The 24,934-nt window shown below is 34.1% G+C and overlaps 3 protein-coding genes across 3 annotated transcripts; all 3 read right to left on the bottom strand.

Moving 5' to 3' along the window:
- Positions 1–3,653: 3,653 nt before the first annotated feature.
- On the bottom strand, positions 3,654–4,326 carry LOC128392506 (TATA-box-binding protein 2-like). The gene is made up of 2 exons (XM_053352532.1): positions 4,213–4,326; positions 3,654–4,160 (listed from the first exon to the last, which is right to left on the bottom strand). Exons 1-2 carry the CDS (start codon positions 4,324–4,326, stop codon positions 3,654–3,656), a joined length of 621 nt encoding a protein of 206 aa, XP_053208507.1.
- Positions 4,231–4,970, bottom strand: LOC128392379 (uncharacterized). The gene is made up of 2 exons (XM_053352396.1): positions 4,793–4,970; positions 4,231–4,726 (listed from the first exon to the last, which is right to left on the bottom strand). The coding sequence occupies exons 1-2, from the start codon at positions 4,865–4,867 to the stop codon at positions 4,427–4,429; spliced, it is 375 nt and encodes a 124-aa protein (XP_053208371.1). The 5' UTR covers positions 4,868–4,970; the 3' UTR covers positions 4,231–4,426.
- Positions 4,971–13,602: 8,632 nt separating this feature from the next.
- Positions 13,603–15,520, bottom strand: LOC128392425 (major facilitator superfamily domain-containing protein 4A-like). The gene is made up of 4 exons (XM_053352455.1): positions 15,043–15,520; positions 14,825–14,983; positions 14,304–14,759; positions 13,603–14,240 (listed from the first exon to the last, which is right to left on the bottom strand). The coding sequence occupies exons 1-4, from the start codon at positions 15,248–15,250 to the stop codon at positions 13,684–13,686; spliced, it is 1,380 nt and encodes a 459-aa protein (XP_053208430.1). The 5' UTR covers positions 15,251–15,520; the 3' UTR covers positions 13,603–13,683.
- Positions 15,521–24,934: the final 9,414 nt, after the last annotated feature.

Raw genomic sequence — 24,934 nt, 5'->3', positions numbered from 1 at the left:
TTCTGGTCCGTAATGTTCTATTGAATCTTTCAACGATTGCACATTTAATCACATCATCAGTTGATGTGAAATGATTTATCTTCAGTGATTTAAAATGTGACTTGAGAATACTATTAACAAATTCTTTCCTTGATCAGTTTGTAATTTTTAGGTATTCGTTTAGCAGTGTTTATTATTTTTATAAACGCTGTTTTTATTGTTTGTGCTGATTTATCAGGAACGGCTTCAACCCATGCATATCTACTTAAACAATCAACAACTGCTAACAAGTATCGATTTTTATCATTATATTTAGCTAACCATGTCATGTCCATTAAATCTGCTTGCCATTGCTCATCAATTGAATCAACAAGAATAGGTAATCTCGGAAATTTTTTAATAGACTTTTTGAATAAGTTGTATGTAGATTGTTCAAGTAACCAATCGTGGACTTGTTTATATTTAATATCTGGCATGATCTCTCTCGCAGTATCAAATAACCTTTTAATCCCACCGAATGATCCTGGATTTAATGGGTTGTAATAAATTTGTTTCAAAGACTGCTCCATTCTGATGAATTTTTCTTTCTTGATGATATTGATGATCCACTAGATTTACTTCTTTCATGAAATGCTGTTATTGCATTCGTGTTTTTAATATGTTTAAATAGAAGCGGGTGTTCATAGATAATTTTATCAAGAATGAAATTGTAGCCATTTGGTTTCTTTTCTTTCGGACTTTTCGTTACTAAATAGTGAACTATTGTTTTTAATTTACTTCCTCTTATAACGGTACCGACTTCACGAATGATTCTTGATGATCTATCTAGTAAATTTGGAATTCCTCTTAAAGCTTGTTTTAAACTTTGATTACTTGACTCATCGGTGAAATTCAATGGTTGAGTAGGTCCAGGAGTTGATGTAAATATCGGTCTTGGGATTTCATTACCAAGTGAATGTAACTGTTGATGTTCATAATTCATATTTTGTGTATCATTTTCTTGCATACTCTCCACCACCTCTTCAGTCTCCTGCTTGGTGTTATCAACAGTTTGATTAATATTTGTATCTTCAACTTTTTCATTTTCTAAACTTTGAGCGATTGCATGTAATATTGCTTGCACTTTATTTTGATTATTGTCACTTCTCAGATTAGGAAAATTATCATTTGTTTTTGCAATGGCTGTATTGAGATAGTTCACTTTAGTTTCAATAGGCAAGTTCTTATTAAGTAGTCTTTTAGCTGCACTAGGTTTATTAAATGATCTTCGATATTGGTCTTCTGATAAAAGCACCATTCGTGTAACTGTATTCATTTTGTTTTATCAAAAGACCTAACCTAACTCAACCTAACCTAACCTAACCTAACCTAATATAATATAATATAATATAATCTAACGTGACAGGTTAGCGAGTAAAGTAATTGCTGGTACCAGTAAACTGCTGAGGAATCCACCTCGTTGATTAAGTATTGTCCTTTTTATATTAGCGCTTGGAAGTTTCACAAGTGAACGAATTTTATTCTTATACGGTATTAGCTTTTTCTTTTGATACTTGGAAATTTTTATATTTCCTTTCAGGGTTTCTTTCGCTATCTCTTTGATAACCCTTATAATACATTTAGGTGAATTATCTAATATTTTTTTCAACTCTTTTCTTGTTTTAGCTTTTTTAAGCCTCTTCAATTGATTGAGACATGTATATGCTTGTTGAACTGTCATACTAAATAAACAGTTATATACTTTTCTTCATCTAGAACATTAGTTAAAAATCTGATTTCTTCAGGTGTATCAGGTCTCAAATCAAGAAAAAGATACGAATAAGGTTTCTTTGTAGCGTCTTGGTAAATTTCTTGTATTTTCTTGACTTTTCCTGGCATAATCTGTCTGGCTATATGTGTTATCATTGATTGCTCACGAGGGTTCTTAAAGTAAACTATGTATTGTGCATTATGAAATATTTCTGCTCTCATTACCTCGAGAGAAAAAGTTCTGAACAAGATAAATGACTGATAAGTTTCGGTGGTGTGACCCTTTTGTGAATAATTCACTTACAACTCTCGAATTACTTGACTCAAACATTAAATCATCAATTATTATCCATTCAGGTTGAGTTCCATCAAACCTTGACATTATATTCTCAGGAAGACCCTGTATAAAGTTTACTTCTGGTAATGATTCGAATGTATCTTGATATTCTCCGTAAAAGTATGTGATTCGTACTGGTGGAGGTAGACAATACTTATCAACATTATTTATTAGCTTTTTTACCCATTCTGTTTTACCACAACCTGTAGGTCCTGCGATAACCATTGTGAATGGATGATGTAAATAAACATTATAGGACTTCATTTTTGATTTAAGCTTTTTTTATTTGGCTTTTTTTATTTGGCTTTTTTTCTTAAACAGTTAGGGATTGGACCCATTTTTTCATCATTAATACAGTATTTAAAGAACATTTTATAAAGGGTGCTTGGATAATATGGTGGGAACAGGGTAATCGGTCAATATCTTTGATAGCTTTATGAGTACAACCTATTGATAGGATATTTATAGTAGGGATATTGAATTCATTGAGAATTTCCTCAGCTTCACGGGACTTGACAGCGATAATGTTTTTGTTAGGGGACTTGACAACATCATGGAACTCCTTTAAAATGGAACCAAACGCTTCTTTTGATATATGTAGATCATCGGGTGAATTCAATTCGAGTCCATGGTGGCTTTGAGTCAAATAGTTGACATCAGCTAGGGGAAAAGGGTAATCAGGTTCATTGACATCAACTGAAACTTTGAGACAAATTATCTCTGAATCACTTAGACAAGCGATCTCTTTCGGGTGGTAAACTTTATTCATACGGAACCCTTGGGTATCAAAGAAGCCACAAATATCGTCCATTATGGGGCTGGTTGCCATTGAATGAGATAGAAATAGTTGACGAGTGAAATGAAAGTAGCTGGATCACTATTGTAAAATTCAGTGACTAACTCGTGATCGAAATGTTTTATATTTTCGACAGCTAGATTACACCGTGGTGGTAATTGTAATGGAGCGAGAACGTTGCTGAGGAAGAAATCCCAATATTTTCCGACAAGAGGAACAAGTGAGTTTATTACTTCACGAGATACTGGCTGGGAAACTTTGTCAATTATTGATTCACCGTAAGTTGATGATAGTTGAGTTGAAGTGAATAAGGTAGAAAGAATCTTGAATTTAGCGACCCTTTCTTCTCTTGGTTTCTTTTGGAGTTTTAACAGGAAAAATAGAGCTGGATGAATTTCCAAAAGTCTGATGTATGTTGGTTGAGACAGGAACACAGTTTTATCACCTTTTGTAATCTTTAACCGATCGTTATGTGATTCGATTTTAACACTGTAAAATTCACTTGGGTGGAAAACGTTAGATAAAGTTGCTTCAATATAATCAGCTATAAAGTTGAATTCAGAAAGAGTACATGAAACACTGTATCCGGTGGGAGATAATGAACGATTATAGGCAGTAATATTAACACGAGAACATAAAATTTCACCGTTTAAAAAAGACCAAGATTGTTTGAGGTAGATGAAATTACCTAAATGTACTGGGTGGGAAGAGAACCATTCCATTATAGAACTAAACACAAAATGGCGGACATGTCAATGTGCTTCTACTTATATTGAGAAGAAGAAGCGCCATCTACTGTTGATTGATGGAGGTATTTAAATGCGCGGTTTTTGAAAGGAGAGTCGCTAGAATAGACTCTATATCAGGTAAAGTCTTAGCTCCAGTTACAATTATACTTCCAGTTGAGAAATATTGAAGAGTTACACCATTTTCTTTCAAGTAAATAGCCGGAAATAGTTCAGGTTCATATTGTAAATCAGTATGAGCTTTCAGTAAATGAGCTGAATTTATCATATATGGTAAATACGATTGAGCTACAATATTACATATTCGTATGAAACTGACTGAATTATTAGGAAATAGTTTTTGTAATACAGTTGCAGGTTTGCTTACATCAGTGACACCAGTTGCCACTACTTTACCGGATGCAAATACGAGGAAAGTACACCCTTCAGATTTAATTACTTGAGCGTTATAAGCTTTTTTACGTTTTGAATTATCAACAGTAATATTTATTTTACCATTAAGATTCCAGAGACTCACCATTAATTTTATTTCATATTTAAGCGACTCGTAATTCTGGGGGCATATAGACATGGTAATAGATATTTAAAAAGTACACGATAATAACAAGAATAACTAGGAAGATTAAAAGGACAAGTAGACACATTGAAGTTTGAAGTAGAAATGAATAAAGGGAAACTGAATCAGGGGTATTTATACGTGTGAAAAGAGCGGGACACATTTTTATTTTGAATTTTAAAATCTCATTTTTATTGATGAGTCATATATAGTGTATTTAGTGTATTATAATGTATTTGATATTGATACAGGGCTTATACAGATTATGGACCTTGAATGAAATCTGGGATATATAATGGATTTCTTTGTAATATACGTAAATGATGTAATAATTGAGTCCTGAATATATCGATTCTTCTCAACTCGACAGCGTACTCATATGCAGGGTCATCAGAATCAGGCATTATTCTTTCACGAATTATTCTGAGTGAGGCTTCTAAATCATCACGAATGAACGGAATGTACCAATCACTAAGATCAAACTCAAATTGTCTTAATCGGGTAATATATGGACGAGCTTTGACTGTGAAGTAATCCAGTGAGGACTCATAAGTTTGAATCAACTGTAAGAGTAAGAAACATTTATTAATAACTTTAAACTAAAGTTGAATTAATAAATATATACTTACTCTTTCATATTGAGGTCTTGTTCTTGCCATCACAGAATAAACACTTGAAAACTGATCGCCAGAAGAGATACACATCTTATGAAGTCTGAAACTGAAATGAGAGTTTGGAGATGTATTATGTAAATTTTAAACATGAAGGGCGGAGTCAAAAATATTATTGGTTCATTTTTAACAGTCGATCAAGTCAACATAGAAATTAACGGTAGCTCATTGGCTGGAGTTTTGAGGAATGTTATTGGGTAGAAATCAGCTTTAAAAGCCAAATTGGTTCTCAAGGTCACCGCCAGAGGTCACTACTTATCATAAGGTCACTGTATATTGGTTTCATATAGAATGGGCTAGAAATGTACTTGTATATAGGGACACCCGATATAGACACCCGGTATGATCACCCTGTATAGACAACCTATAGGAACATTTTGGATCGTTTGGGACACCCTGTGCAAAAATGGGCCAGAGATGTACTTTTTATACTACTAACGTCGACGAGCTAATTGAATTGGGTCTTGTGAGGATGGATTGATCGTTTCGACTTGCTTCTTCTTTTTGATACTAAGGATGACGATGAGAATGATGAGGGATAAAATGGTGATAATGGCAGTAACGGTAACTAACCAGAAGGGAATAATATTGTGTTCGGTGTATCCGAAGGTGATCACTTGGCAGGTACGATCGAGGCTACAGAAAAGGGGTCTAATTTTTAATGTGGTTAAATCGGTTCTATTTTTGAATAATTTTTCTATCCCTACATCTAATAAAAGCGGGTAACTTAATTCACCGGACTCCCATGCGGCGATTATTCTTCTCACCTTCTCTTTGATCAACACCAGTCGGGTTTGAATTAGTGACATTTTTAGATTTTCATTCGTGGTTCGGGTTGGTCGGGAATGGAAGTCAAGTAACTTGTATTCGGGGCTAAGGATGCAAAGTGTAGCTAAGGGTACTAGAAAGGCTTCTTCGAATTGTTGTTGACATTTCAGGCGGATCTCCATTATCTCTACACTATTACAAGGATTTATGTATTGAAATTGGACAACATACGGATTTGAGGTATCGAGAGGGAGAGCGATAACTTTGAGTGGGCCAAAAATGAGTAAGCTGAGGATGAAAAACTTATTATTATTGCCTTTTGGTGGACGCTCGGGAGCGGAAGTACTAGCATCCTGATGATCAACTTCTTTCCTAACGGTTAGTTCGGTTTCTTCTTCACGGGATGGGGCTAATCGAACACTTTGTTTATTTCTAATAAACTTGACGATATATATGAGACTAATAAGTACTAAGATAATTAAGATGATGGTGGTTAGTCCAACGTGCGGTAAATAGTGATACAATGGTAATAATAATGGGTGAGGAGGGATAGATAAATCGGACCTTAGACCTTTGTACTTCTCTTTCAGGCGACTCAGGGTTTCATCGGGGTTAAATAAATGCAACTCTGGCATTAACTGGAAATTGATTCTCTCTGACTCTTCGGGTAGGAAATGAATTGTACTTTGGACGGACGCTTTATCGGTCATATATGCGTATTTTCCGATCTTGAATCGATCTTGAGCATCTAATTTAAAGGGGTAAGGAGGGCAGGGGAGGGTTCGACCGTAAACCTCAATAGTTAGTCCCGGACAATAGACTAAGTTCTGATGGGAAATTGGTTTAATTTGAAATAAATCACCATCTTGAATGGTGTGTCGATAATCACAGTGATGTTTCTGCCAATTGATGTCGGTATTATTTCCTAATGTAAAGTCACAGACAGAGGATTCAGGGAGGATGATCATGGTATGAGAACCTTCGGTTCCGAAACTATGTACAGGATTTACACATTGGTTTTTCTCATCAAAAATGACGTGAGAGGGACCAGTATATTCTAATTTACAGAATTCACCTGTGGTTTGATTATAATTGATTAAGGTGAAAGGGTCAGCGGTCATTATTCTAACATTGGGCATAACTCTTCTAATGTTAATTTTTAACCTAAGGGTATTCACGGTCGGGTCATGATAACAATCCATTGAATAGGTCATATCTAAGGGGCAAGAGGAACTACAAGGTAGACTAATGTTGAGAACATCGAGGAGAAGTGGACTAAGTTGTTTTAATTTCCAGGCTCGAACTATTTGTAACATTTGGTGTTGAGTCATTTCTAACTTGGAGACTAAACTAGCGATCGAGTGAGCGTTTTCAGGGATAGTCGATTTCCATCTAATGAACGTTTTCTTTTGTTCTTGAACTTCTCGAGATAAGATATCTACTTGTGATTCTAAATTTTCCATCATCTCTTCCAAAATCTTTTGGTTCTTTTCGACAATATGTAAACTTTCTAATTTCTGTTCTAATTCACTCTTCAATTCACTAACTCGGTTACTAGCGGAAACAGCGATTGCAGTTCCAACGGCTCCGAACCCGATGGAAAGGATGCTGGCAGCGGCGATGACTAACATTACACTCCCGGTGATGATGAACCTTTTACTTCGTATCAATTGTTGTTCGGTGATCACCTGATCATGAACATCCGTACACATTTCCGAGATCGGTTTGAGGAAAGCTTCCTCATACGCATGAAGACACCAGCGCTGAAGAAACTCGTGGTTGAATCCGGCGTTAATCATTGATTGGACTAAAGGTGGACAAGGTGAGAGATATTTGGTACTTATGTCGATTTCTACTGCACCATTAACGAGAGCGGTCTTTGCGGATCTCCAGATGATTGGATTGGACTTAGTGAATGCTGCTTCACTGATTGGGGGTGCGAGGACGGTTAGTCCCATTAAACTGATTAATAAGACGGGTGAAAATCTAACTGGATTGTTTCTAACTCGAGTGGATCGTCGAGTGGGAAGGGGAATAGGTTCAGATGATTCTGATTCGGTTGTTTCATTAGACTTAGTCCCCGAGTGTTCATTATCTTCGATATTTTCTTGGATTTCGGTTGCCGATGAGTTTGGATCTGATGCTTCGGCGATTGGTTCATCCCAGAGAAAATGGTCTGATGAAGAGGGGGCCTCATTCAATTCATCAATTACAGTATCGGAGCTGCTCGTTATTTTCTTCTCGACTCTATCTTTATGCTCTTTCATTCTACTAACATGTACGAGCTCAGTTTTAGATGGATTAGTATCAGATTTCAACTTATAAGTATTTAGTCCACACCTCTCAATTACGGTAAAAGGACCGATCCATGGATGTAACAATTTTTCAGATTTTCGAACATATCGGCGAGGATTAAAGACTCTCACCCGGTCGCCCGGCTGGAAAACGACGGGGCGGTGACGCTCATCGTATCTCAATTTGTTTGCTGCTTGGCTGTTCTCTAAATTAATTCTTGCCGCTTCTCGTTTTTGGTTAATAATTGTCGTTAAAAGTTCGGCATATTCAACAGCATTATCACAACCCAAAGAGGTTGTATTATTAATTTAGGAAGGTAATTTAGCTTCATACCCATGTAATAAATAAAAAGGTGAAAATTTTGTTGATGATTGTATCGATGTGTTATAAGCAAAGCAAACGAATGGGAGGTGGTGGTCCCAATCGCTATGATTATTATTTACATACATTGACAACATGGTTGCCAATGTTTTATTGAACCTTTCGGTAAGGCCATTAGTTGCTGGGTGGTAGGCGGTGGTTCTTGTATGTTTCGAGTTAAAAATTTTATATATTTCTTCAATAAACAGGCTCTCAAAACATTTCCCTCGATCGGTGAGAACTTTGAATGGGGCTCCGAACCGACAAACAATCGATTGAGAGAAAAATTTTGCCACCTCTTGAGATGATCCATTTGGGATCGCTTTACATTCGGCCCATCGGGTGAGGTAATCGGTAGCGACGATGATATTTTTATTTCCATCCTTGGAGAGGGGAAAGGGGCCAAGTAGGTCCATTCCAACCATTTCGAATGGTCCACCGGCTTTGATGGGCATCATAAGTCCAGGTTTCGGTAGATTCGCGGACTTTTTCCCTTGACAACTCTCACAAGTCTCTACATGAGAGCGGACATCAAGATTTAGATTTGGCCACCAATATCGACTTTTTATTTTATTCAGGGTCTTTTGAACCCCAAGATGACCAGAAATAGGATCATCATGACATGTGGTGATAATTTCCGTGACCATGGAGGGTGGAATACAAGGGACTAAATTGGGTCCGGACTCACTTTCAATTAATTTATATAACGTTTCTTCTCTCACCACAAATCCACTGGTATCGATTGACGGGGAATCTTCAGGAGATTCGAGTGCTCGGATGATCTTGTGCAGAAAATGATCTTTCTTTTGTTTATTTATCAACTTTCTAACGGGACTAATGAGATTAATTTTATAATTTTCAATTGGTTCACTAAATTCTCCCATAGGATTCACTGCGTTCCGTGAGAGATAATCGGCCACCACATTCGATTTCCCTGTGGTGTATTTTATTTCGAAATCAAACTGTTCCAATTGGATGGCCCATTTTAACAAGCGATCTGGAAGTTTATCTTTCGTTTGGAGCCAACACAAGGCCCTGTGGTCGGTTAAAACAGTAAAATGGATTCCCATGAGGAACCTTTTTAACTTGGTGAGAGCGAAGACGATAGCCAGACATTCCTTCTCGGTGGTTGAATAGCGAGTCTCGGCTTCATGTAGGAGGCGGCTCAAGTACCAAACTGGCTTCTTTTCTTCATTTTCTGTTTGCATAAGGACGGCGCCAATTCCGAACCCGGATGCATCACAGTGTACTTCGGTGGGGAGGCTTGGGTTAAAGTGACTCAGAAGCGGATCTTCGATCAATAATTGTTTCACTTTATTAAATGCTAACTCTTGGTCACTACCCCATTCAAATTGAACACTTTTTCGAGTTAATCGAGTCAAAGGCTCAACTATTTCTGAAAATTTCGGAATAAACTTTCGGTAATATCCGGCCATCCCAATGAAGCTTCGTATCCCAGTGATGTCGTTGGGCTTTAAAAATCGCTTAACATCGTCGACTTTCTTTGGATCGGTTCTTAGTCCATGTTCGTTGATAACGTGACCCAGAAAAATCATTTCTCTTACTGCCCACTTACACTTCGTTACTTTTATCGTTAGTCCTGCATTTGCGATCGCTCGTAGTACATTTTTCGTTCGTTTCATTAGTTCGTCAAAAGAGGAGGCGAAAATAACAACGTCATCTAAATAAACAAGACACTGGGTATATTTTAGTCCAGATAAGACGATGTCCATGGTCCTCTGGAAAGTGGCAGGGGCATTGGTTAGTCCAAAGGGCATTCGGATGAACTCGTAGAGACCATCGCCGGTGGAAAAGGCCGTTTTCTCACAATCATTTGGATGGACTGATAATTGCCAGTAACCAGAATTGAGGTCAAGGGTGGTGAACCAACTACAACCTTGTAATGAACTAATCACTAAATCAATATTTGGTAGGGGGTAAACATCTTTCTTGGTCACTGCATTCACTTTTCTTAAATCTACACATAATCTTTTACTACCATCAGATTTAGCGACTAACACAATGGGACTGGCCCAGGCTGACTGTGAATATCGGATTACTCCTAATTCTAACATCTCTTGGACTTGTCGATTAATTTCTTCCCGCTCTGGTGTCGATCGAGGATAAGGGTGGCGATGAATTGGTTTTGAATCACCAGTATCAATTGTATGATAAAATAATGTACAATTTCCTAAATTAGACTTATCAAACGCTAGAGCTGGACTAAACGCGTCCAAGGTCTCTCTTACTATTTTTTCTTGTTCATTGGTTAAATGGTCTAAGCTAAGTTCATTTTTTGTTGATGATGGGGAGGAGGATGAGGGTAGAGAAGGTGATGATGGTGATGATGGTGATGATGGTGATGATGGTGATGATGGTGATGATGGAAGTGATAGAGGGGAAGGTGTTGAAAAGGAGGGCGCAGAAATTGGTGCCTGTTGGGTGAAAAATTCTGAGGATGGGAGTTGAAAATCATTGATCTCTGATTCATTCTGCCAAAAAAAGGTTGGACTAACATACGTTCCATTTTCATTCCAATCATAATTGAGAGGGGAAAGTTCTGTTGAATATACATATGGATCAAACGGAAGGTATGGATTTAATTCTGGTTGTTGATCAACGACAAGGTTGGTTTGTTCAAGATTTTCCCAACAATACTCGGAACTTTGATCAGGATCAAAGTGACTAACTTGACTTGGACTAACGTGATGAGGACTTACGATGTTTGGAATAGGATCATTCGGACTAACGTGAGTTGGACTAACATCTAAATCTAAATTAAAAATTTGATGAGGTGATTCAAGTGAAAAGTCGAAGTAATTCCACTCATGTAACATTTCAATATCGTTAACGGTTTCAACTATCAAGCAATGGTTTGTGTCGTGGTTATTCTCATCAATTACATCAAAATTTAATGGGACTAACCCATTCTCTAAATCTACTGAGGGACTAAAACAAAGGTTATTTTTATCTAAATTTGTAATAAAAACGGTTCCAGGGTACTTATCATCATTGGTGGACGGTTGGACTAGCTCCATGGTTCCAAGGTCTAACTGAAGTCTCGCTGCCCGGTTGAAGTTGTTTCCAAGGAGAAGGTCATACGCGAAAGTATTGTCAACTACTAGCAGGTTGGTCCAAACTCCTATGGTTAGTGATCCTGCGGTTATTAATAATCTGGTTCGACCGATGATGTTCAAAGAGTGACCACTTGCCGATTTAACTGCCGGGCCGCCATAATATTGAGTTTGGTTCGGATCAGCCCATGCTTGTTTTATGATGGAAACAGTTGATCCAGTGTCGATGAGGCCTCTTAATTTTCTATTGTTCACTGAGCACTGAATGAAAATGTAATTTTCATCATAATCACTTAAACAGTTTGCCCTGGGCGGCGGTGGAGGGTGACCAACACTATAAGGTTGCTGAACATTCACTGGGTTCGGTCGGTGGGTCACTGGTTGGTTCACTTGATGGTCTCGATGATTAGGTTGAGCTAGAGGGTATTGTTGCGGGCGGTTCACTTGGGGTAACTGATTAGATGATGTTTGGTTTGGATACGGGTAGTTATGAAACGAGTTATTATTGGTGGAATTTTGGGTTTGATTATGTGAATAGGGCAATTGGGAAAAGGGGGAATAAGGTGGGTAATTGGGTGGTTGGTATCTTGGATGATGGTAACTGGGTTGAGGGTGAGTTGGGAATGGTCGATTCTGTTGATGATGAGAGGTAAACAAAGGCCTTTGTTGGTTGGCGCTTGCGCCTTGGTCACGGATACGGAAATAACAGTTGGCCTGAATATGGCCTACTTTGTTACAATAGTAACAGATTATAGGCTTATTGTTTCTGGATGAATCTGGTTCTATCTGGTTTACTCGTGTTGTTCTCATGGTTAGTCCGTTTTTTAACTCCATTATCATTTGTTTCAATTCAGCAACTTCGGGATTCGTGGTACTATTAGAATTTCGCTCTAAATTCTTAGCATGATCTGTAAATTCTTTTATCGTAGTAGGATTTAGTCCATATAAAACGGTCTTAATATCGGCCCTAACACCTTCGAAGAGATAACGCATAGTTTCTTTCTCATTCTTATTTAATTTACTGCATAATTCTTTGACATCGATTATAAATTTAGTGACCGGTTCATCTGGACGTTGTTTTCTACTCGATAATTGTTGATTAATATATGATTCATACTCGGAAGGTAAAAAGGTTGATTTGAAATCAGAGACAAAATCATAATCAGAATCAGAAATCAGAAGGTATAAGGAGCAAAAAGGGAAACAAAACAAAAAAAAACTTCCAAGTTGTTTTTAACTCAAGGGTGATAAAATGGACCACTGACTTGAGATCTCGGTGGGACCTCCAAATGTAAAGATGAGGTTGATGATGAAAATCAAGAAACAATCGAATCAAATTAACACAAAACTTTAATTTCTCGATGACTTAAATTTAACAACCGATTACAATTTTACTTTTCACTTTGATGAAATAACCGACACAAACCAATTCAAGACTAAAATCAAGACCAAACACAAGACTAACTTTTCTGGTTATTCAACCTTATTTTATATTAAAATTTTCTCTCTTTCTATTTTCTCTGTCTACAATTCGTAGTACCTTGACTTTTTCCTCCGTTATCACCTTAATCTTTGTTTGTTTTTCCCGTAGCAATTTCTTAATTAAAAACGACTTTGGACTAACTAATTAAGTGAACACCTAAATCAACATTAGATAATTTTCTCGATAACCTTTTCAATTTTGGATCATTACAATATATCAGTTGGTTTTATTATGGAAATGAGATTTTGGTTGTTAACCAATGGCGAAAAGTGACCAATATTACCTGTGATGTACCCGAATCATTGAACGATATAAGCTCCATGATGAGTGCAATGGAAATGTTCAACTCCAACGATTCAGCTATAAATCTACATGATATTATCCCTCCAGGATTAGGTTGTGTTCTAGATGGTGAAGGTGTTATTAGAAGATTGAATTTCGACGAAAACAATGTAGTCCGTAATTTCATCGCTTTAGGCGTTTTACTTGTCGCTTTTAGATTATTAGCTTTTATCTGTCTTAGTATTAGAGCTCGAATATTACGATAGAACTGTCAATAATTTATCGATCATACTCACCCTTTTACTCCATTTGATTTGTATAATAATCGACTTAAAATTCTCGTCAAATATTTTAGTCATTCTTAATTGTGTAACTTTTTTTTATTATTTGGATGATATTTGAATAGAATCCTGTCAAATATGTTATGGTTAAAATTTTCTTATTCGAGAAAAGAAAAACTTGAATCAATTGTTACTCTGAATTTAATTAAAATTAAAGTAAGGTCACAAATGATAAAACTATAAAAAGAATTTTATTTAAAATGAAAAATCGAACATGAAATCTAACCAAAAAATATTTTCGACTCTTCAAAAATGCGAAATGCTAAGTGACAATTTCTCGCCGATTGGTGGATGATGATTAATTGGACCTTTGAACGCTTTCTTGCAATACACGATTAAAGTAGCGAATGATAGAATATAAATTATTCCTAAAACACCTAAATAGTATAAAAAGATGATCATATTGTGAGACATTAGCGATGCGACTATTGCAGGATGAAACGATTCACCGATAATGCCGATTGAAAAGATGATCGAAGTTACTCTTGAAGTGATTCTCATGTACTTATTCAGAAGACCATAAGAAGCGGCAAATACCGGTGAGATTCCAAGTCCAATTAGCGTGAATCCAACCCAGATACAAGTTTCGCTGTTATTAGCCCAAGGAACGGTAATTAAAAGGCCAACCGTTGAAATGATTAAACTCGATAACAAGAGTTTAGATTCTGAGAATATGAAAGTTAATGGGATATAAATAAGTCGATAAAATGAGAAACATGACCAGAAAACGGTCGCTAATAAGACACCCGACTTTTTATCCATGTGAAGATCGGATTTCACCGAAAACGAAGTGGCCAATGAACCTGAAAGTCAAAATATGAAAGACAATTAGTCGAAAATAAATAATAAAATCGTAATTAACTAACCAATAACAAGCTCAAACCCATAAACTGCATGGCCAATGATCGTTACTAAAGTAATTGCAATAAAAAGTTTCCATTTATTTTCATCGTGTTCGATATGTTGACCTGCGGGTTTACTTTGCACCGAAGGAACTGACGCACGAACAATTTTTTTTTCAGTAAAGTAAATGATAAAATATGGAATCGACGAGATTAGTCCAATAAATCCAAGAATTAAGAACGCAATATGTATCATAACATCATCAGGAGTGTACAGAATTGGAGTTGTTATTGGGTCTGGAATAATTGATGACCCATTTGCGATGGTATTTGAACTTTCAATACTCTCTTGCGATGGTAACAGGAAAGGTCGCGCAATAACGGGTGCGATCAATGAGCCCATTCCACCGCACATTTGAAGTGCTTGTAAAAAGTTGGTACATTTTTCCTTCCATGTTCGTGTCAATAAAGTGTTACTCACTTTTAATGGAAAAGGAAAATTAATCAAACAATCCAAATTGAATAATATTCAATTATTAACTTACATACATCAGCTATTCCATAATTAAGTCCAGCGATGAAAATACAGGACCCAACTAATTCAAACTTGACCAAAAGTGGTGCCAATCCACTGAAAAGCCCTGCAGCAAAACTGGTGATTGATAAAACGAGAGATTCATTGAAATAAGAGCCAATGAGACCAGCTACAAGACAATGGAAAACGATTACCATCAATCAAGAGACAAATTAATAGTCGACTTACCAATTACTGTCCCCAAAACATGGCCTACACTTCGAAGTGTCACAAGTAATGAAATTTTGGTAAAATCAGTTGACGAAAGGATCTGTAGGTCCAATAGTCCTGAACCAAGAAGACCCGTTGAACATCCTATCGTAAAGTAGGTCAAGTAAATAGCAAAAGTTTTAAATAATTTGAAACGATTTTCGTACACAAATTTTGAATATTTCATTTGTCCTCGAATAAGATAAATCAAGTAACTAGTTAATACCAAATTTTTTGATGAAACTAATCAGCTACTCCACTTTAACAGAATACAAATAAAGTAAACTTCAACTAACTAAATATAATCACCTTATCCACAATTAAGATTTGTATCACCTAATAAAAACGATTATATAAAAATATCTTGATATTCATTTACCGGTATCACGATTTTCATTTGAATTAATACATAACACAGAAATACATTAAAGTTTCACATGAAGTTACAGCATGTTAATAGAGCTGATGAGGTTTGTTTGTATCTTTTTGCTCCTATTAACAGTTAATCAATCCAGATAATCAATGGTGATAATCATTTCAATTTGTAGACAATTAAAGATCCGTAAATTACTATTAATAAATATTTCTTTCATCAGATATGTTGATCTAAAATTTGTCTTTTACAAATAAAATGTTTTCAGATTTTCAAAGTTTATCAGAATTGAATCTAATCTATTACTCCATAGACTTGAATAATCATGTGGTGATCATGTATTAGATTATCATCATTAACCTTTTAATGATGATTTTATAGCAATTGAAACCAGAATCAGCTAGTTCCAAATAAACATTGTGCTCTAATTTTTATGTTGTAAATTAATCAACTACCTATTTGATTAAACGAAGTAGCGAGTTAAGAACAACGGATAAGCTTAATCATCACAATAAAGATGCAATAACTTAATTGCATTGATCATCTTTCAATTAATCTAATAGTTTCATCATTTATCAATGATAATTATTAATATAACTTTCATTTTATCGTAAATAATTTATCACATCAAGATATTGATCTATCCTTGGAATTTAAGGTGTAATAATCATAAAATTAACACGCTGAGTTGATTGATTGAGATTAATCAATTTTCAATTCTATTGAGCCACTAAATTTAATCTTCGGAAACCAACATACATATGTAATTTATTGATCACTTTAATTTAGTTCAAGTCAAGTTTGATAGTAGTAACATATTGATAACGATAACGGTAACGAACAACTTTTTCAACAATTACGAAAAGTTTGTTAAGCAAATAATAATGGAAGATTCTAAATGTAATTTCATTTCGAATCGCTTGTTTAGTCCTAAATTCTGGGCTAAATCGATGGGTAATTGGATACTAATCTTACTTGTAGGTGTTTGTAACTCACTAGAAGGATTAGTGTTATTGCAAACTTTCCTCTCACGGCCATTACCATCATCGAAGCAATTAACGTTTACTTATTTGAAATTATTTTCTTTGTCGGCTGTCACTATCTTCGAGGCGGCATTAATGTTCAAAATGAAATGGTCACTATTCTGGGACTATGGTTACCACTGTGATCAAACAAATGCCCATAAGGATTCAGATTTTATGAAAAAAATGAATCAAAAAAGGAAAGTGAAAGTTTTACTACTAATCGTGCTTGGATTCTTCACTCAGATTATCATTGTTACAAAGGATCAGAACCATGACTTTTTTAGACTTATTATCGTACTTGCATCAATTGGTCACTTTTTCCTACTCGGAATTATAATTGATACTTCAGTTTGTCTTGAAAGTTTATTTGAAATGATTAACTCGTCGATAGAAAATTTCACCTTTACTGGATCTTCGGATACACAGTTAGAGCGTTTAATTGAGTTGAGGAAAAATTATTTCCATACAGTCCAAGCCACGATAGCAGCTGAGTCTTGTTTTCGAGGAGTAATCAGCTTTTATTATATTCGAAATTCACTAGAAATTATCATAACAGTTTTCGTCATTGTGACCTCGTATGATTTATTTTGGGTGAGAAGGATTTGCGCTGATATGTTGGTAGTTATCTTTGTTACTTCTAACTTGACCAATGTCCATGTTACTTCTCGAAAGGTTCTTGAAGATCTGTACGAGCTTGCGATCAAAACAGATTGTGTTTCAATCGGAGATGAGGTAAGTAACCGAATTTACTTTAACTTTTGTTTCATTTCGTATTTTTTTCAATTCATAGATATTTTATTTTCTCCTGCGAATGTCAAAAACTGATATTGGATTTACTTTTGCTAATCTCACGTTAATCTCACCCAATTTCATCACATCTCTACTTACATTTGCAATGACTATTGGAATAGCAATGATCAGCTATGTGGGTAATTAATTATGGGTGAAAAAATCAATTCATCAAGAAAAAAAGTCTGGTTAAATGCTGAATATTATAATAACAATACAATGTATCTATTATCGGACACCATGTTGAGTTGGTAGAAATAATTTCTATTGAAAGTTACTGTTAATCGTTAACCCTTTCACCGAATCCATAGGAAAATCATTGATCCAAATTCACTTCCCGAATAAATCGATTACTGTATCAATCTTAATCATCACTGTCGTCGTTGAAGCAAATTTAGATCTAAATACTGACCAGAGCTAGTTCAATTCGACCATTCAATTTATTTTGGCTCATTTTTCAGTTTAGAACTTTTTTTTGGTGAATATCATGGATCTCGCTAATTCTACTATCATGAATTATTGGTTTTTCCGAATCAAATTTCGTAATAGATCAATATTTGAATGGGTACAAGTTCTCAATGCAATTTGTATCGCTTACGGCCTAAAGTCTGCATTGATTTTAATTTGGACACCAATACCTTCATCCCGAGTTACACTCATTTGGTACCTTAGATTAGTCTTTCATGCGCTTGGAACCCTCATCCAACTCTACGTAGTGTTAACAATTGAATGGCCAAACTTCAGTGACTGTATTTACCATAGTGAACTGATATACGCTCATGCAAATTCAACCAAATTATCTGAAATACGTAAAAAAAGACGCAACAAATTTCTACTCATATTATTTCTCGAATTAAGTTATCAATGCCTCATGCTGACATCAAATAGATTTTTCAACATTGTTGATTTTATCATTTTCTTAACTTCCCGTTGGTTTCAGTTCGGTTTATTTGCTGTTTTGATCGATACATCAGTTTGCCTGGAGATTTTATTTCGAACCATCAGTTCGTCGATCAGTAAGTTACGACGAACGAAACCTTCAAACGTTGCAAGTTTATTCATCTATCGTAAAGTTTACAATTATTCTTTCCGTGCGACGATATCAGCTGAGTCTTTTTTCCGCAACTTGATAACTTTGAATTACTTGCGAAATTTCGGTGATATTATTTTAATAATCTATCAAATTCTGGTTGGCAATAAGTCAATGGAACCCTTGCTTTTCTTTACTGGGCTAACTATTATCACGATTCTTGTTTCGATTCAAATGACTTTCCAATTGAACAATGTCTATGTTTCTTCACAAATATCTACTGAATTTCTGTATGATATTTCACTAATAACCGATCGAAATAATATCTTGATTCATGATCAGGTAATTTGTTGTTCTTTCGATCAATTCAATTTTCTAAAATTCTTTTTTTCCTTCACTTAATAGATACTTTATTTGCTTAATCGAATTTCCAAAAATGATATTGGATTCACTTTCGCTAATCTTGTCTTAATCTCACCAGAGTTTATCACTAATCTACTCACATCCTCACTGGTCATCGGAGTTGCACTAATTAACTGGTCAAATGGCTAAAATTCATAATAATCAATTGTAATGATAAATAAAATAATGATAATAAAGTTACTCTATTGACATTAAAAGTCGTTCGTTTCATATCAATTAATCAACGGGGGAAAAATCTAGAGAATGGTTAGTTAATCAGATAATAGATATTTATTGATAATTTAATATCGGTAAGTTCAGGGCTTGGACAATTTATTTGTCTAGCTTTCGGTTTCAAGTTAACGTCGATTTTGTTATTGATATTCTTCTATGTCCTCGATTTGTGAACTTTGTTCGACACAAAACTGAGACCAACAGTTGGGACAATTTTTGAATTTTCCATATATAGAGAAACCAAACCAGATACCGAGAATGCTACTGATGAAAACGAGAAGTCCAGTGATTGTCCATTCAGGGTAAACTCGAATAAATAAATCGGGATTTAGTGGAGGTTCGACAATGATAACTCCCTTTTCATTAAGATCCTTTCGAAAACCATGTGCTTTCTTGTGAGTATCATAAGTTATCTCGAGACATTCTTCATTTTCGACCGTTCGAGAACATCGTTCGATCATCTGTTGAGATTCATTTATTCTTCCGATGAAGCGATAATCAGGTGGATAGAAACCTCCAAATGGGATAACAACATTTCGGAAAACACCATTGTGAACAGCTGATTCATTATTCATGCAATCAACAAACTGCTTGTATCGATCATAGTGGATACATTCAGATTTAAATGGCCAGGCCAGTCTTTCGGTAACAGATCGATGGAACCTTAAAAATACAATACGCTCTTTGATGTCTGCAGTAACATACCTGCTAATCCGATCTGCAATGCCGCTATTGTAATGAGAGACTCTCAGGTCAAATGGCTGATCGATATTATGATTCAGGTACATAGTGGCTAAGTTGTTTACCAAGATGCCCGAAATGTTATCGGTTAAAGGTTTCGATCCATTTTGACACGAAACTCTCATGAAATAATTGTGTACATTAAAATAATGGTCGATCTTACAATAGCTCGAGTTCAACATTTCTTCAGAATAACCAAAAATTCTCAGGGATAGGATTTTAGGCCTTTGATCGATGGTCATACTCTCAATGTCGCCAATGGTTAAGAATTCTTCTAATATAGAGCTTGTTACGATATTATCTTCAAGGCCTAAGCGAAGACAATTTCGAGTAAACTGTTCAAAAGACTTTATTTGGAGATTCGGGGTTTTAAATACTTTTCGACACATTTCAACAGCTTCTTTAGTCCGTTGCTCGTAAAGTTTACTCATATTGATGACTCTTCTTAAATTTATGACAATGTCAACAGCGGGCAATTCGAAGGGTTTCGAATATTCAAAGGTCACTTCATATCGAACTTGAAATTGGAGGAATTCATGGATTACGCTGAATAGTTGGATAGAACAGCCGATTAAGCAAATCGCCGTTATAATTGGTCGTCTCATCTTAACAGTAAATTGGACAAACTTTCAACTATTTATTCGTATTTTGTTTATCCTATTCTCAGAATGATGATATTAAATCACATAAATTCAGTCATTTTCATGATTGATTATATTGTTTTCTGTCTGCATATAATCAATAATATTATTTAGTGACGATTTGATCCAGTTTAAATTCATTTTTCTACTTTAATCAATCATATATTTTGTTTGTCATTGATCATTCACTGGAACTGATTTCAAACGAATCTTTGTAATATTATAAAATCTGATTACAATTGATTAAAGAAGTTAATTGAAAATTTTTGATGACATTAATACAGTAGTTAAAGACACAAATTCAAACCAATGTCCAGTTTATCAATACATATTAATACATATAATGTAAATACTATTAATGATTGTGCAATTGGAATAGGAACTTTTCAAGGTTAAACAATCAAATCATCCCAATGATTAAAGTTTTCAATTATTTATAATACATAACAAGTTATTAATATTATACTTAAGCAATCAGTTTGTATCAACAATCAAAAGTTTTGATAAAAAAATTAGTCGAAAAAGTTAACTGACAAAACCGAAGATGGCGCTAGAGAGTAAATTCAATTTTCTCAATTTAATTGTTGATCATTTTAAATATCAACCTTAAACAATTAGATTTTAATATAATCTAATGATTTAAAAGAAGATAATAAAATGAAATCATCTTAATTGGATTCGATGATCAGTAAAAACAAATGACAATCATCATCTTCTTACAACTGTCAATCGATTGATTAAACTTTAAGATAGTAAATTGTTATAATAGTAATTTATTTAAATGATCAACGGATTAATTTCAACCTGATTCATTGACAATTAAACAGAAAATCTTACCAATCAATACTAAATGGCTAATTTAGTAATGATAATCATGGTAAGAAAATGACAATTTATTTAATCATCACCAATGTCACATTTTGATTAACCTCGATATTTAGAAATGAACAGAATTTAATAAGCGAATCAAGTAAATGGATAGAAAATAAAATCTATTAATCAATCAATTGTTACATTGATAATAAGCTTAAATTATATTTTTTTCTTTCTCTATCCCTTGGAACAACAATCATACTCTAATCACCGATTGTCATCATGTTGTAGGCGGGATAATGTTCACACGAGGAGGTGGTTAATTACGTTCTAAATCATGATCCAACCTCCATTCAGCTTAATTCACCATTAATATTCATCATTCCTTCAGGTTCCACCTTGGTGATTACAATCACTCCACCTCTAACTTATTGTTGTCTATTTTCACCTACTTTGAATACTGTTCAGGTAATAGAGATGCAGATTCAAACCTTTTCAATCTTTGATTGAATAAATTATTTCCTATCAATAGTAAACTAATTGACGATGATAATCTCAATGTTTATATATTAAGAAAATGATAACCTTCATTCATCTATTGATAATCAGCAAGATAATCATGATGATAATATTGATAGGAATTCACATTTGATGATGGTTGAAATTTACTTTCAAGAAAAACTAATTTTCCATTTCTAATTTATTACAATTAATATTTACCATTGACAACGGTTACATTTAGTTTCAATTCAATTCAACAATCAAATTGGTTAGCAAATTTGATTCCAGGCCTAATTCAAGGCTTGATTACTACGAGTTGAACAACTTTAATTGCGACTTCATTTTGTTATTCCCATCAAATTGTCCGATGGGGATGAAATTTACTACATGAATGGTCATCGTAACTGGACATTGATTTGTATCCATTTCGTTAGCATTTCGTTTGGTTGTTTGTTTGCTTTTGTTTTTATTATTATTTTCGACTTCAAGTGCTACGAACTAAAGTGACCTGGGGTTCGATTAAATTCAATGAACTTCCAATCAACGTACATATAAAAAGCTACACAAGGAAATGTTTATCAGTTAATTCAATTGTAGAAATTAAATTTTCCTGGCAAATTGTTTTGTTTTTATTACTATTCAACCTGATAATTAAAGTTCATTTCTCAGAAATCAGATCCGATTAACATTTATCTTAATCCTAAATCATTTCCAATAAAAAAAATTCACTTAAAATGTCAACCATTTTTACATAATAATGAACATAATTAAATTATTAATCTTCAGTTAGTCATTGATCTAATTGCTTAAATTTAATCAACCTGTCAACACTGATAACTGGTAAATTATATATTGAAATGGATTAGCAAGGTAAATGATTTAAGATTAACAATTTAATCAGTAGTAAAAATAAAAGTTGATTACCATGAGACCTTTTTGTTTTTGTTACATTTTAATATCAAAATAAAATCATCATTAACACTGAGCTGCTAATTACATGAAGAAAACATGATAACTATTATTATTATTTCATGAGATTATTCATATTCCAAGGTTATGAGGTCAGGTTCGGTTAAAGTTGAAAATTAAGGCCAAGATTAATTAGAAGGAGCGGTCGGCAAGATAATCAACGAGAATGTGACATTACAATCGTTCTGATGGCAATACGATAATTACGATGCAAGAGAAAGAAAGAAAGAGAGAGAGAGAGAGAAGGTCAAATCTGATCTTGAACTTGGGTCTTGAGCCGCAAGGCTTGAAATAATATTAGAGGTCAAATAAAAATCGTTTTCAATACCAATATAAATATTCAATTTCCAATTGAATTGGAAATTGATTTACCCTGACTGTTTGTGTATACTGATTATCATGATAAGTTCAAGAAGAGACCAAAATTCACGGTTGAAAGGGATATAAGTGAAAGTGAATCTTAATGCTAATCATAAAGAGAGAGAAATTTAATCGTCATGATGATGATTAAAATTCACTCTCTCTCTCTCTCTCTCTCTCTCTCTCTCTCATGTTCCCTCCTCTTTGCTTCACTTAATTTCACCACAACCTTTAACCACCATCAGCACCACAATAAACTCATTATCCACCATTTGGAATCGTGGTTAGAAATGTTTTACTCTTAAAACGATGATGCCTGGAGCGAGGAATCACATTTCAAGTGCATTAGCACATCACGCAATCAGATTGACCTATTCTGGTGAAAATGAGAAAAGTATTTATTCAAGTTGACCTGATCAACGATTTAAATTAATAATAAACACGATGGAAACTAACGAAAGTAAAGAGAAATTAAAATTTTCGAAAGTTTAAATTATTCTTACCCTCGAATTAAACTTCTGCACCAATACATGGATTCTATTAATTTTCTATTATTAAGATAATAATAATATCGAATTATTTTTTGCCTTTTCGTCACAACGAACTTTCGAGTTACGATAAACTTTTACGATCTCGAACTTTTTTCATTAGAACTTTTTTTTCTCTCTTTCTAGTTCGTTCATCGTTGATATTATTACGTAGTTGAATGGTTAACTTTTTAATTGTTGTATGTAAAATGGAAATAAAAAATTTAATTCTCACTATTTGAGAAAAGAAAAATTTAAATTCATTATTAACTAACCTCTTTCCTGAGGCACTAATTACCGATAATGATCATTATTATTATCGTTAATTGTATACGAATCATAATTTTGGATCTTGTTATTAAGATGAAATCAAATTAAATTAAGTCAAATGAAAATGTTTCTTTCAAGTACAAACTACCAAGACAGTTATCGATTAGATTGGAAAATTAAATTGCCGCAATTAATATTAATAGTTAACTGTTGCCACCATCATGATGATCATCACCATGTTTACTATGATTTGACCTTTTCTTCAAATTTAATTATTACAATCAATCAACACTCTGAACATAAACAATTAATATCACTAGCAAACAATCAACAATCTGAACAACAAAATTGATGATAATTTATTGATAATCAGTTTGAATTGAATAAAATTAACCAACAAATTAAACTGATACCAACTCGTCACAATTAACATTAATTATCAACAATGATTAATATACATATTCATGTATAGTATTTGGTTAATTGTTGTCTCATGTTAAATTAACAATAACAATTTACAATCAAATTTCAATTGACTGTATTAGTTAACGCACAATTAAATTTTACCTTTAATTGTCTATCATTGGTAACAAATTAACCCACCATCAACATCACCACCACCACCACCATCATCATCATCATCATCACCTCCACAACCTCTTCATCCTCATCCTCATCCTCCTCTCAATGTCTATGTTTACTCAGGTAACTTTTTTAATTGTATTGATAATCATCTTTAATCATTTCAATCCATCCGTACAACAATCATCATTTGTAAATTGTAATAATTACAATTACCAATACATCAAGGACAATCTGAAAATATACAAAATTATTAATATTTACCAATGTATTTGTTGATTGTTTTAATCGTTGTACAAAAATTGTCAATGTTGTTGATACACTAATGATAATATCTATTATAATCTGTATTAACAATTTGAGACTTAATTGTTTGATTGGGTCAATTTTTGATATTCCTACAATCAGCTGATTAGATATGGTAAACACTGTTTACCAAAATAACATTGGTCATTAGTTAAATTGTTACCAATATCTATCAATTAAAACCCATAGGAAAAAAATGGTTTTCCGTGACGTTGACAATTAAGCCTTAAGGGTTGAGATGTTATTTAACTTACAATCAATAGTTTTGAATTCATGATTTAATGTTGATTAAAGGTCTTTGATGGTGT

Source organism: Panonychus citri, unplaced genomic scaffold (assembly GCF_014898815.1).
Source record: "Panonychus citri isolate SS breed McGregor unplaced genomic scaffold, ASM1489881v1 Contig00136, whole genome shotgun sequence".
NCBI lineage: Eukaryota > Metazoa > Arthropoda > Arachnida > Trombidiformes > Tetranychidae > Panonychus > Panonychus citri.
This window is presented reverse-complemented; position numbering and strand designations above follow the sequence as displayed.

What these genes read in the sequence shown, in the direction of transcription:
- LOC128392506 (XM_053352532.1), bottom strand. Translation starts at nt 4,326, where the DNA reads ATGTGTCCCGCTCTTTTCACACGTATAAATACCCCTGATTCAGTTTCC. An exon ending in TAATCTTCCTAGTTATTCTT is followed by an intron (nt 4,161 to 4,212) that starts GTTATTATCGTG and finishes ATATGCCCCCAG; the next exon opens with AATTACGAGTCGCTTAAATA.
- LOC128392425 (XM_053352455.1), bottom strand. Translation starts at nt 15,250, where the DNA reads ATGAAATATTCAAAATTTGTGTACGAAAATCGTTTCAAATTATTTAAA. An exon ending in TGTTTTGGGGACAGTAATTG is followed by an intron (nt 14,984 to 15,042) that starts GTAAGTCGACTA and finishes ATTGTCTTGTAG; the next exon opens with CTGGTCTCATTGGCTCTTAT. An exon ending in TGGGTTTGAGCTTGTTATTG is followed by an intron (nt 14,241 to 14,303) that starts GTTAGTTAATTA and finishes TTTGACTTTCAG; the next exon opens with GTTCATTGGCCACTTCGTTT.
- LOC128392379 (XM_053352396.1), bottom strand. Translation starts at nt 4,867, where the DNA reads ATGTGTATCTCTTCTGGCGATCAGTTTTCAAGTGTTTATTCTGTGATG. An exon ending in CAAGACCTCAATATGAAAGA is followed by an intron (nt 4,727 to 4,792) that starts GTAAGTATATAT and finishes TTACTCTTACAG; the next exon opens with TTGATTCAAACTTATGAGTC.